Consider the following 14,027-nt stretch of genomic DNA (forward strand, 5'->3'; position numbering starts at 1 on the left):
GAAAATTTAAACTCCGTACATATTTTTGAGAGAAAAGGTAAAAGTGTCAATGTGTTCGACAAATCGAGCTCTTTGAATATTTGTTAACAAAAAAAAAAAAAAAAACCCATCAATCTTTGCGAGTGGAATATCAAATGCATGGGAGAAAAATACTCCCCTCAACAGGTTTTTGCTATACGTAGTTAGCACGCACAAATCCATTCAAGGAAAAATATATATTTAGAAATGTGTTATTGTTCGTTCAAGGGTAGACTTCAACAATCAAATTATATATATATTAAAAAAATAAAATTGTTAGTCCCCTCCTGTCTTTAGATGGCAAAAGCCTGCTGACCTGGCAAATAACATTGCACAGGCTGCAGACATAGCAAGACCAAAGCCACAGCCAAAGCCAACGACCTTATAAAAACAGTCTAATGGTGGTGAGATCCAAATTCCTCCGGTGGCCCCGGTGGTCAAACCGGTAGGCCCGACGGCGTTAGCATGACATTTCCTCTCACGTTTTCCACAAACTAACCAACCCATTTTCCATTTTTTCTGCAAAAACCACGCTTCGCATGTTCCTGGAAAAAAGAACAAAAAAAGGCTATTTTTTCTTTGAGCAATGATTTCATTAAGATTGTTTTGAAAATATCCAATGGAATACGGAATCGAAGAAGGTAATTAATCTCTTGTTTCTTTTAGCATCATCATTGTCTTTTATATTTCCTGCATGCATAAAAATATAGTATGCAAAGTCATTCTCTGTTTTCTTGTTGGTAACAAAAACCGAGGATTTATTTTTTTGAATGAATTGTTCTAATGAATTGGAATGATTTGTCTTGCAAAAGAAAACGAGATGGATCTAGAGAAGGGACTGGACAAGCCGTTTAACTCAAGTCCTAACCTTCTCGCAGAGGTATCATCATCATCATCACTCCCTTTTCCGTCACCAACACCGTCGCCTGCTGCAACACCAAGGGCGACCCTGGTGTTCACTAATTCTGGCAAGAAATTGCTCGTGTCCAATTCGAGCAAGTCACTGGTTGTTTCCAATTCGGGAAAGCGGTTTGATAGAAAGAAGTACTTGAGGCAGGTGACCGGCCGTCACAATGATACCGAGCTGCATTTGGCTGCGCAGCGTGATGATTTGGAGGCTGTTAAGAGAATTCTTGGTGAAATTGATGAGCAGATGATAGGGACGTTGAGTGGTACTGATTTTGATGCTGAGGTGAGTGAGATCTTGATCACTGTTTCATCCTGTTTTAATTGATACGATCAATACTACACACAATTGCGACTGTGCAATCCTCGATGAGCATATCGAGGATTGCTTAATTGCATTGCCCTTGGCAAGTGATTAGCATGTCTCAAGCGAAAAAATACAATGGTTAATTGCAAGCTATTGTCTCTGGGCACTATTAAGGGTGCAATACGCTTATTATAATGCTACATTGCATTTACATGGTTTTAGCACTTGCAGTCTTGGAGAGAGGGTTTTCTTTTTCCTATTTTTTTGAATTGGCTTTATTCTATCAAGGTTGCCGAGATAAGGTCTGCAGTGGTGAATGAGGTGAATGAGCTAGGTGATACAGCCTTGTCCACTGCAGCTGAGAGAGGACACTTAGAGGTTGTAAAGGAGTTGTTGAAGTATACGACCAAGGATGCGATTTCGCACAAGAATCGATCAGGGCTTGATCCTCTTCATCTTGCTGCAAGTAATGGTCACCAAGGTAGTATAATTATTCATTTCTTTTGTCCATAGTTTTATATTAGTCTGCAATTGGTACACACTCAATTATCAGTCTTTAAGATTGAAATTTTTTAGAAAATATGTAGCAATTTTAAAAAGAAGCTTCAATAATTGTATAAGGATTGAGAGTGGAGAATGTTGTCACTATCTAAATCTATTGGCAGACTATTGTTTAATACTTAATTTGTCCAGATTTGAAAATTCAAATCCTTGACAAGTTGCATACTCTATATTATTTCTTGTCATTGGGATGCTTCAAAGTTTAGTACGTTGAAGGATCTCAAGAAGCCTTTGAATCAGTTGAGATGAGAGTTGAAAGTCCATGACTATGAAGCATTAACAGTGGCATATGACAATATGTTGTTGGACGTTTCCTTTCTTTCATGCACTGTGAAGACAGAATCATATTTGAACATGTGCTCCTCTATCAGTATATGGTAAATGTACTTTTCAGAAATTTTTTTGATCAAGGACAAAATAATCATCAAACAATCTTCTAAGATTTATGCCATCATTGTATTTATTTTTTAATTATTTTTCGACATACCTAATTCATATAATGTGTAAGCAATCATGCATGATAAAGATGAGATACATGAATGGAGTAATTAATAACTAATAGAGCTGGAGACTTGTGTCAAAATGGAGTTTCTCCTCCTTATGATTGATTCATGCTGTTTGGTTCTCAATATGTGTTACTGATGCTAAGTTTCTTTTGATCCATGATGTTTTTTTTGTGTTGAATACATGGTTTGCTTGTTCTGAGTTTCTTGCATTTCTGTTCTTGAGTAATACATAGATTGAACAAAACTTGGCACTGGGAAATGCAGTTGAAAAATAATCTTTATGCAGCTATTGTCCAGCTACTGTTAGAGCACGATCCCACAATGGGAAAAACAGTTGGCCAATCAAATGCAACTCCTCTTATTTCTGCCGCCACAAAAGGGCACGCAGCTGTAGTTCATGAATTGCTATCAAAAGATCCGAGCTTACTAGAGATGACTAAATCCAATGGAAAAAATGCTTTGCATCTAGCTGCCCGGCAGGGGCACGTAGAAGTTGTGAAGGCGTTGCTTGACAAAGATCCACAACTAGCCCGTAGGACTGATAAGAAAGGGCAGACTGCATTGCATATGGCTGTTAAAGGATTGAGTTGTGAAGTGGTGGTGCTGTTGCTGGAGGCAGATCCAGCTATTGTTATGCTCCCAGATAAGTTTGGGAATACAGCATTGCACGTAGCCACCAGGAAAAAGCGGACACAGGTACTTATTAGCATTGTTGATCCATCTATTTCAAATTTCCAGAGAAGATAATCAATACAGAATTCCTGATATCATACATGAATTGTCTTCAAACTCTCCTCGTTTGACAAAATACAATGGGAATATTTAAGAACATCCTTTTTTTCTCCTTTTGATATATGTTTCTTTGCATTGATGATTGGAGTTTAAGTTCTATATAGGACACCAATTTAGAGCCTAACACATGCTGATGAACTTGTGCTTATATTGTTTTTTCTTTTCAAGATCGCAAGACTTTTGTCCTCTGCCCAAAAATTTGTTGGACGTTCTCAATTTGTTGGAAACTGGTTCTGTTAATACCTTAAATGGTAATGTGTCACAGAACCATCCCTGATAATCCACCTCATACTGCAAACCATAAGGTTCTTTTTAATCACAAGTTCCCATTACATATTATAGATTGAAGCTTTCCGGGTGATATAACCTGCTGTATTAAACCATCGCTAGAGTATATTAGGAAAGGAAGTAATCCTTATGTATATGAGCCCAAAAGAATTCAATAGGGTTTTCCAAAAGATTTCGTTCCTCAAAGATGATATTAAATGAACTACGTACCTTTTCCGATGGTGAATTTATCATGTATTGAATTCTTCAGTGCAGAGGATTGGTTTCCAAGCCAACCATACACCAGCTTAGAAATCCACCTGCACAAAAGCTTGTGCATTTTCAAATGCAAGCATAGTCAATATTAGTGAATTTAGTGGCCTTGTGGGTGAGTTCATTTGTACGTTTATTTTTCATGAAGAAATGCAACTGGAGTGAAATCATAGGATAGGGAGCATGTTAGCTCCTGATTTGTCCAAGCAACACTTTTTGCCTACTAGAGTCGCTTTTGCTTCAGTTAGGAGCATGTTTCCTTCTATTTTCTCTGACCTTGGAGTTTCTCCAGTTAACAACTCATCAGTTTCAATTATTTCTCGCATGAATGGTCGGCAAATAAGTATTGTGAACTCTGCAGTAGATGGAAATTTGGTGTTTGTTGATTCTGTTTTCCAGGAAAATCCTGTTTGTAATGCTATTGTAGTGAGGTAAGCTCTCACTTTAGCCCATTTTGATAGTAAAATATTTCATTCATAAAAAAGGGAGGATACTCGTAGTTCAGGAGACATTTTAGTTGAAATGCATAATCATGGTACTCTATTTTTATTTATTTTTATCTTGCAGATAGTGAATACATTGTTGCGCCTTCCTGACACAAATGTCAACGCACTAACAAGGGACCGTAAAACAGCCCTTGACATAGCTGAAGCCCTCCACTTCACTGAAGAAACCTCAGAGATAAGAGAGTGTTTGGCTCATTACGGTGGCGTAAAAGCAAGTGAGCTTCACCAGCCACGGGATGAGCTTCGGAACACTGTAACACAGATTAAGAAAGATGTGCACTTCCAGCTTGAACAAACCCGAAAAACAAACAAAAATGTAAGTGGGATTGCCAATGAGCTCCGTAGGCTCCACAGGGAAGGAATTAACAATGCCACTAACTCAGTCACAGTGGTTGCTGTACTCTTTTCAACAGTTGCGTTCGCAGCTATTTTCACTATTCCTGGTGGTGCCAAAGAAAATGGAACGGCTGTAGTGGTGAGCAGTTTATCATTTAAGATGTTTTTCATCTTCAATGCCATTGCACTCTTCACTTCACTGGCTGTTGTGGTGGTACAAATCACACTTGTTAGAGGAGAGACAAAAACAGAAAGGCGGGTTATAGAGGTGATCAATAAATTAATGTGGCTGGCCTCAGTCTGCACTACAGTAGCATTTAGTTCATCATCATATATAGTAGTTGGCCGGCATCGCAAGTGGGCTGCGGTTCTTGTTACGGTTATAGGAGGAATTATAATGGCAGGAGTTCTTGGCTCCATGACTTATTATGTGATGAAGTCCAGAAGGATTAGAAAGGTGAGGAAGAAAGAGAAATCTTCAAGAAGAAGTGCAAATAGTTCTTGGCATTATTCAGAGACTGATTCAGAAGTAAAACCAATCTATGCCATTTGATGTTCAATCCTAAATCTTTCCAGCCTCTGGTGTCTTCTATTAATCTTCAAAGCCATTTCACTCTTGAATTGGGTGTGAATCATTTGGTTTTCCAAATAATGGATACACTACTTCGAAAGCAGAACTTGTCTCCCACGCACCCTCAATCTTCATGGCCAACAAATGAAAGCATCATGTGAACAAAGTATATGATAATTTGTGATATTCTTAGGAGCCCCCCAAAGTACGTTTAGCTATCTGAAATTGAGGATATGTGATTGATTGATTGCTTGCTAGTAGATCATATTTTTCTTGTTTTTTAAAGTGGAATGAAGGCTGTAAGTTAGAGGGGACGATATTGATGTATAGAATGCTGGAGGAGGAGGAGGAGCTTGGCACGCCACTCCTGCCTGATTCCCATTTCTTTCTTCTGGTCTCTTATGGCCTAATGAAGCAAATTTGTATACAACTTCGAGTGCTACCTTTTCGTCTTTCAAATCTTTAACAACTGTGCTAAATCTTGCTTCCTGTAAGGCCAAAACAATGTGAACCTTTGATTACAGGGGAATCTTCAAGGTGAAAGCTATAACTTCTTCTCAATGGCTTATTGGCTTAAGCTGAGCATCATTAACAAAAAGTGTCATCAATGCACTGCAGTGTTCATGTGAATCTTCAGTGCTAACTTCGGTGGAATCAAGACATGAATCTTAGTTAAAAGTTCACCAATTGAACTATCATAAAGTTGAGGGTTACTAAAGTTATTAACTTTAGAATCTCGGGAGATTAGTCGAAGTAAGTACAAGTTGGTTCGGACACTCCCACTTAAAAAAATAAAAATGAATCTTAGTTTAAAATGCGCCAATTAAATTTTTGGCCTTGCTATGCAAGTCAATGGTCATAGAAAAAAGAAAAGAGGAAAGAACCAACCAACAGACAAACAATAGAAGACGATGATTGTTAAGCCATCCACATCTTCAAAGAGCCATGCGAGAAGAAGAGCTCAATTGCTTCTCTTCTGTCCCATTCAAGCCACAAAGAGAGCACTGAATTCTCTTGATAGCAGCACTCTTTTGCACAATCAAAACGTAGTATCTGATTGTTTATCATAATTTATTGTTGATAGCTAGACTGTTATTACACCAACCTTTTGCCCCCTTCTTTTTTTTTTAATAATAATGAACTTTTTTACTTTTCTTCATTGAGTTATTGACTTTAATTTTTTTATTTGATTACTTCCATTTCTTTCAAAATTATCCATATGGAGTAATTTCATTCGATTTTTATCATTTTTTTCATTTATTTGATGATGTTGAAATCAACTTTGACCAAAGAAAATCTTAAATTTGAAGTTAGTTGATTAAAGTCCACTACCGAATCATTATGAAATAGAAAAGTCAACATAATTTAGATAGAATCGTTGGGATCTTTTTTTTTTCCAACCGTAATTTTTTTTTTTTGTAAAGATGGTTGCTAGCATGTTTTAAAACAGGAAAAAAAAATCAATCATAAACTTAAAATTTCATGTATATTGAACAATATATTTTTAAAATATTTAGATAATAATATATTATTCGACATATTTTTTAAAAAAATATCGAGACGATGATATATTAGATTAAATTGAGCCAATATTGGTTAACTTGTAAAACTCGTGACCCAGATCATGAGACCGTGTTAACCCTATAAAAAGAAAATCTAAACAAATTAGAACGTTCAATTCCAATAAACCAAATGATAAAAAATAAAAAAAATCAATCTAAAAAAAAACCTAAAAAAATGATTCGAGTAAATTCAGGTAAACTTGTGACTTAGATCATAAGAACGAGATTATCCAATGGAAAAAAATATAAAAAATAGAAAAGTTGGTTCTCAACCAGCTCATTGTTGAATAATTTTTTTTAAATCAATTTTAAAAAAGTAATAAAAAAACTCGAATCAACCCACAAAACCTGTCACTCGGGCCATGAGATACAATAACTCCATGGAAAAAAACTAAAAAAATATTATGTTTTTCTTATAAAAAAGCTAAGCAATAATTTTTTTTTTATCTAGGAATAATCTTAAAAATTAATTTTATTGGTGCACAATTTTTTTTAAAAAAAAAATTCATTGATTTTATTTAAATAAAGTTTTTTTAAAAAAAATTATAAGGAGCCCAGGATTCTAGGCTTAATGGACCAATTCATGTGCCCAAAATCAAGGGTAGATGCGTTGATGCTAGTTTAATCCTTTTGTTTTTAAAAATAATTAAGTCATTTTATCATACCTAAAAAACATGAAAAAACCTTGACGAGTGACAAATGAATCACGATAAAAAGATCATAGATGACAAAAAAAAGTAACACTAGATGGGTGGCCGGGCTACGTCACGGGTCGAGATAAACTTTTTCTATTGTAAAAAAAAAAGTCCAAACGATGAATGATAACCCAAGTCAACCCTGATTAACTTGACAAATCCTCCACCTGTGATATGAAACCAAGATAAAAAATAACTTTTAAAAAAGAACAAAGTTAAATAAAAAAAAATTGAAAAAAAAAATCAAGTAAACTCGGGTTAACTTAACTAATCCGTGTTTAGGATAGGCCAACATAAAAAAAATGAAAAAAACCACAAAACACAAGGCCCAATAACCTAATGTCAATGGATGAAATTGAAAAAAAATCAATTTCAAAAGTAGAAACTAAAAAAAATAACTAAGTTAACTCAATTAACTCTTAATTTGCGATATGAGAATGAGATAAAAAACTATTTTTTTTAAAAAAGGCCTAGAAAAAAAAACCAAAGCTAAATCAATAAAAAAAACATTGAATTAAAATCAGAGTTAACCCGAGTTAATTTGACTAACTCGCGACCCTTAATAACCCTATAAAAAAGAAAATAGAAAAATCATAAAACCCAAGGTCCAATAACCAAATCCTAAAAGATAAAAATAAAAAACAAAATCAATTTCAAGAAAAAGAAACACTGGGAAAAAAGCCCAAGTTAGTCCGGTTCACCTCGACTAACTAGTGACACTCGAAATGAGATTGGAATGAAAATTTTAATTAAAAAAACCTAGAAAAAAATACCGAAGTTAAATCAATAAAAAAACATAAAAAAACTTGAGTCAACTCAGGTTAACTTAACTAACTTATGACCTGGGATAACCTACTAAAAGGAAAGCATTGAAAATTACAAAGCCAAAGTCCCAATAACCTAATGACAATGATGATATTGGAAAAAAAAATTAATTTCAAGAAAAGAAACTTTGGAAAAAAACCCGATTTAACCCGGGTTAACTTAACTAACCTGTGATTCGGGATATAAGGATCAAATCTGGTATAAAATAATAAAGAAAAATTCATAACCATCAAAAATTAAAAAACAAAACAAACATTAATCAAGTAATGAAGATCAAATCTGATATAAAAACCAAATGAAAGAAAATAATTAGTGATTAAATTGAAAAATAAAATAAATTAAGGAAATGATAAAAAAAATCAATAAAAAGAATAAGGACCAAAATTGAATACAAACATTAAATCAAATGAAATGTTGTGGGATAAAATTGAAAAACATAAATAAATAAAAAAGGGATTAAAAAAATAGCAATAAAAAGAATAAGATCAAATTTGAATACAAAGATTAAATCAAATAAGATGTTGAGGGACAAAATTAAAAAAATATAAATAAATCAAGAAAGGGATAAAAAAGTAATAAAAAGAATGGGGACCAAAATTGAATACAAAAATAAAATAAAATAAAATATTGAGGGATAAAATTGAAAAATATAAATAAATCAAGAGAGAAATAAAAAAAATAGTAATAAAAATAATGAGAACCAAATTGAATATATAAATTAAATGAAATGAATGTTCAGGGATGAGATTGAATAAAAAATAAACTTTCATAAGCATCAAAAGCAAAACAAATGACAATGAAAAGAACAATGATCAAATTGGATATAAAAAATCAAATGAAAAGAATCTTTAGTATTTTTCCAAGGGAAAGAGAGAGAAAAGAAAAGGAAAAAAAAGAAGGAGAAAAAAGCTCATTGAAGTCACATCGATAACCCTCCGCCACCATGCCCCTATACATAGAAAAGACCTCGGTGAGTTGTTTCTAACGCTATAGTGAAAGGCTATGTTTGAACGCTGGAGAAGTCTGCACGCGTCACTAGAAAAGCACGAACTCCTTCCACTTATTTTTTATACATATATTAAAAGACCAAACTAACTTTTATCCGACTTAATAATAATAAAAAAATTAAGAGAAAAAACCTAAAAACCCCAATATAATAATTATATAATTTTTTTTCATGAAGAATATTTTAGATATTTTAACATGCTTTTAAGATTAGAAACTCAAAAAATATCTACATAAAGTTAATTAAATTTTGTTGTTAAAGATATTTGATTCATTACATCTTGGAAAAGAAAAGTAAAAGTACTGATCTGTGTCATCATTCAGTCTTGTAATGACATGTGCAGTAGCATCACCATCATCTTTTCCGTCGTAACACGTCTAATGAAGATGAAGTCAAAGCCATCTAAAATAATTATCATAACAATAATACTAACAAGCCGATAGAAAGAAGCCGATAAAATACATGCACGCGGTTTCCTTATTATCCACGCACGATAAAAAAAAATATTTTAATATTATTTTAAGTAAAAAATATTCTTTTTAAAAACAAAATTAAAAACAAAACTCGCCTAGGATGGTCCCCGCTCTATCTGTACCGTGTGGCCGTGTTCATCCATTGACCCAACTATTGGCTCACTCAGTTTCCAGTGGCCCACAACCACGATAAAGCGTTGCTGCCATCACTCTCTGTTTTGAGGTCTGCCTTTGCCGAGTTTTTGAGCAGTGGAAGGGCGCGGCGCGTGTGATTGCTCTTTTGGGCCCCCCAAAAATCGAATCTAATGATCAATGATTTGGTGTTTATAGTTTACACTTTACACAAGAGAGTAAGGGTAAATGTTTGTCAAACATAGGCCATGTGATCCACGTGTGCTGTTGGATGCATGGCCCACGTTTTTGTCGCTTGTCACTCCCACATGAGTTATTGGGTAAGATGGTCTTTTACTCCTCTTCTGTTTTGATATGTAGTAGTTTTTTTATATGTTTTTTATTTGAAATATTTTTTTCATATATTAAAATTTTAAAAAATATTTAATAATATAATACATCATATTTGTTTGGTTTATATTATTAATAAAATTATTATTTTTAATAATAATAATCATATGGTGATGTATTTGATGTTTTTTTAAGCTAAATATACTTTAAAAATAATCTCAAAATAAGGGGAGGTTGTTTTAAATAAAATGTATTACAAATTAAAAATTAATATGAATTTGAAAGTATTTGATAAGTAATGATATGAAAAATATAATGATAATAAAATAATGATGGTGATAATATTAATAACAATTATGATGGTGATTGAATAATATTATAAATTAATAAATTTGTTTAAAATATTTTACAAAATTTTATAGACTATAAATATTTTTTATCAAATAAATTAAGGTTGGAAATTAATAGTAAAATATTTTAGCTAACTAGTTTTTTCTAAAATAATGTATACAAAACAAATATATATATATATATATCTTTGAATAAAATATTTTAAACAAAACAAACGGGGTCTAACGCCGTCTACCACTGGACACAAATTTTACGAGAGAAGACAAATAAACTAACGACGTGTTAACCAATGGTTGCTTGCACAGCCTGCACACCAAACGTGCACACACCCACTAGCACCATCTTGTCAATAACTACAGTTTAGTGGCAACCAGTAACTATCAGCCCTTGCACCTTAGAATTTAAGAATTGTCTTCTCCATGTTTCTGAATCTTTAACCCTATCATCACCTTTGTGTTTTCTGTTTCGATCATCATCGCCAAGGAATCTTTCGGATCCGTTTTTTAAATTGGGATTTTCAGTTTCTAGTAGAACACAGCAGTCAGAGAACCCCTTTGTTTTTCAAAGCTCCGGTAAGTTATTCTTGGACTTTCTGAGTCGATGTCAATTGCTCAATTTTCCTTTCTTTTTAGTTAGCAAAGTTTGAAACTGGCAACAAAGTCACAGCCCTTATCTCTTACTTTATATTTATCTTTCATGATTGCTCATAGTGATAACTATTGAAGAAAACAAGAGTTTGAATGTATAAAAATTATATATTTCAAGTGGACTCTAATTTAATACTGCTGAAATTTGGTGCAGAATATTTCAAGAACATGGTATGCATATGATGTGTGGAATATCAACGAACCAACCTTGTAGCTAAGCATCCCCACGTGCAACCCTTGTCTGATCATCAATCAGACATGATATGATTCTTTATCCATGTTGATATTACCATGACTCTATATCTTCCTGTTTCTTAAAAACTCGAAATCTTGATCCACAAATTGAAAGACTAGAAGAAGGAAGAAAGGAAGGGGTTTCTTGTTTTTTGGCAGATAAATTTCTTTATGCAATGGAACCTCCGGCGAGGCAGCAAATTTCCCGGCAGAAGAAGATGACAAAACAGTTGACTGGGAAACGGGATGACACGCCGTTTCATGCGGTGGTGAGAGCTGGGAATTTGAAGCTGGTTAAGGAAATGGTAGCTGAGAATCTTGGAGAAGCTGCAGAGTTGACTGTGATGTTGTCGAAACAGAACCAATCAGGAGAAACTGCTTTATATGTTGCTTCAGAGTATTCGCATGTTGATATAGTGAAGGAGCTGATTAAGTACTATGACACTGGTTTGGCTAGTCTAAAAGCAAGAAATGGGTATGATACTTTTCACATAGCTGCCAAGCAAGGTGATTTGGGTAAGTACTGTTTTCAATTCTTGAAATTCCTTGCAAGAATTTATAAATTGGATTGGGGTTCGTGTTGTTTGATTGTGTGTTCTGTTACTGTAATGCGCAGAGATAGTGAAAGTTCTCATGGAGGTCGATCCTGAACTTTCTTTGACCTTTGATTCATCAAACACTACAGCTTTGCACTCTGCTGCCTCACAAGGGCATGTTGAAGTAGTGAATTTTTTGTTAGAGAAATGCAGTGGCCTCGCTTTGATAGCAAAAAGTAATGGTAAAACTGCCTTGCATTCGGCAGCAAGGAATGGACATTTGGAGATTTTGAAAGCCCTTTTAAGCAAAGAACCTGGACTCGTGATTAAGATTGATAAGAAAGGCCAGACAGCTCTCCATATGGCAGTTAAGGGACAGACTGTTGAGCTGGTGGAGGAGCTGATCATGTCAGATCCTTCTTTGATGAACATGGTTGATAATAAAGGCAACTCTGCTTTGCATATTGCAGTACGTAAGGGTAGAGATCAGGTATTCTACCTCTTCTTTAGATTTTCTTTGCCCTGTTATTTTTGTTACCAAATATGAACTTACGCTCATGGTCTGTTCGAGCAGAGGATTAATCAAGAACCATTTATATGTTATATCTATTATGTGATGTTATGAGTTGCTTTTGGTTCCATGTATTTTAGCTATGTATCAACTTTAGACCAATTTTTTTACTTATTGGTACCCATGTCTATGCTCAAGAAGTACTATGCTTGACCTAAATTGTGAGCATCTTCAGCAAGACAAGTAAATCAGCCCTTTTGTGATGTTGCTAAATCAATATTTAGAGCAGAAGTCACTCTGTCATCTACCAAAGTTGCCAAAGAATCCTTTCCTTTTCACAAAGTTGGGAAGTTTCTGACATTTATGTTGGTGCTATTTGCAGATCGTTAGGAAGCTACTTGACCAACAGGGAATTGACAAAACAATTGTCAACAGATCCAGAGAAACCCCCTTCGATATTGCTGAGAAAAATGGCCACAGAGGAATTGCCTCCATCTTAGAAGAACATGGAGTCTTATCTGCCAAATCCATGAAGCCTACAACTAAAACAGCCAACCGAGAACTAAAGCAAACTGTAAGTGACATAAAGCACGGGGTTCACAATCAGCTTGAGACCACACGGCTAACACGAAAACGTGTTCAAGGTATAGCCAAGAGGCTCAACAAAATGCACACTGAAGGTCTCAACAATGCGATTAACTCAACCACAGTTGTTGCAGTCCTTATTGCCACTGTTGCGTTTGCTGCCATCTTCCAGCTCCCTGGCCAGTTTGTTGATAACCCAGATAACCTCGCACCCGGACAGTCTGCTGGAGAAGCGAAAATTGCTCCCAAACCCGAGTTCATGATTTTCATCATATTTGACTCTATTGCTCTCTTTATATCATTGGCTGTAGTGGTGGTTCAAACTTCTATCGTTGTTATAGAGAGAAAGGCAAAAAAACAACTAATGTCCGTGATCAACAAGCTAATGTGGTTGGCTTGTGTGCTGATTTCAGTTGCATTCCTTGCACTCTCATACGTTGTTGTGGGAGATGATGAGAAGTGGTTGGCACTATCTGTAACAGTCATAGGGACAATAATCATGGTAACAACAATTGGGACGATGGGTTATTGGGTAATTGTACAGAGAATTGAGACTTCCAAATTACGGAGATCATTAACAAGTAGGTCACGATCAGAGTCGATGTCATTCATGGAAGAATCAGAGATTCTGGAAAATGACTTCAAGAAACTCTATGCAATTTGAGACTTTGTCCACCATTTTAGGTCTTACATGTGCATACAACATTTTCCTCCTTGTATATATTCCTTTGTGACTTCTTTTCAGCCTTTTCGCGCACTAGTGAAGCATGGAGCTGGTAGATAATCTGAAGAGTTTTGAAGAAGAAGAAGAAGAGGGTGGTAACTTTTTCAGTTGATGGGAAATCAGTTAGTTGGCGACTCGGTTCTGTTCTCATAGATGACCTCTATCCATATGTACATTTTCCCTTGAGATTTTTATCTTTCTCACAATTAAAAAATCTACTTTTGATGCTTTATCGAGCTTCAGAGGTTGCTATAGAATAATAGAAGCTTCTCTGGTACGAAATTGGGTAAACTTGCTGGTATGGCTCTAAACATTCTGTGTAATCTTATTTATTCAGAATGCTAACACTTGCTACCGCACCATCTCTTAGTTC

General features: G+C 34.7%; 2 protein-coding genes across 2 annotated transcripts; both read left to right on the top strand.

The window, feature by feature from the left end:
- Window positions 1–260: 260 nt before the first annotated feature.
- On the top strand, window positions 261–5,495 carry LOC7492263 (ankyrin repeat-containing protein ITN1). Its single transcript, XM_024603353.2, has 5 exons — window positions 261–659; window positions 831–1,210; window positions 1,520–1,712; window positions 2,585–2,994; window positions 4,198–5,495. Exons 1-5 carry the CDS (start codon window positions 638–640, stop codon window positions 5,023–5,025), a joined length of 1,833 nt encoding a protein of 610 aa, XP_024459121.2. The 5' UTR covers window positions 261–637; the 3' UTR covers window positions 5,026–5,495.
- A 5,285-nt stretch (window positions 5,496–10,780) lies between these two features.
- Window positions 10,781–14,016, top strand: LOC7491953 (ankyrin repeat-containing protein At5g02620). Its single transcript, XM_024604162.2, has 4 exons — window positions 10,781–10,989; window positions 11,219–11,814; window positions 11,915–12,324; window positions 12,728–14,016. Exons 2-4 carry the CDS (start codon window positions 11,475–11,477, stop codon window positions 13,592–13,594), a joined length of 1,617 nt encoding a protein of 538 aa, XP_024459930.1. The 5' UTR covers window positions 10,781–10,989; window positions 11,219–11,474; the 3' UTR covers window positions 13,595–14,016.
- The last annotated feature ends 11 nt before the right edge of the window (window positions 14,017–14,027 follow it).

This window comes from Populus trichocarpa, chromosome 6 (genome assembly GCF_000002775.5).
Source record: "Populus trichocarpa isolate Nisqually-1 chromosome 6, P.trichocarpa_v4.1, whole genome shotgun sequence".
Lineage (NCBI taxonomy): Eukaryota > Viridiplantae > Streptophyta > Magnoliopsida > Malpighiales > Salicaceae > Populus > Populus trichocarpa.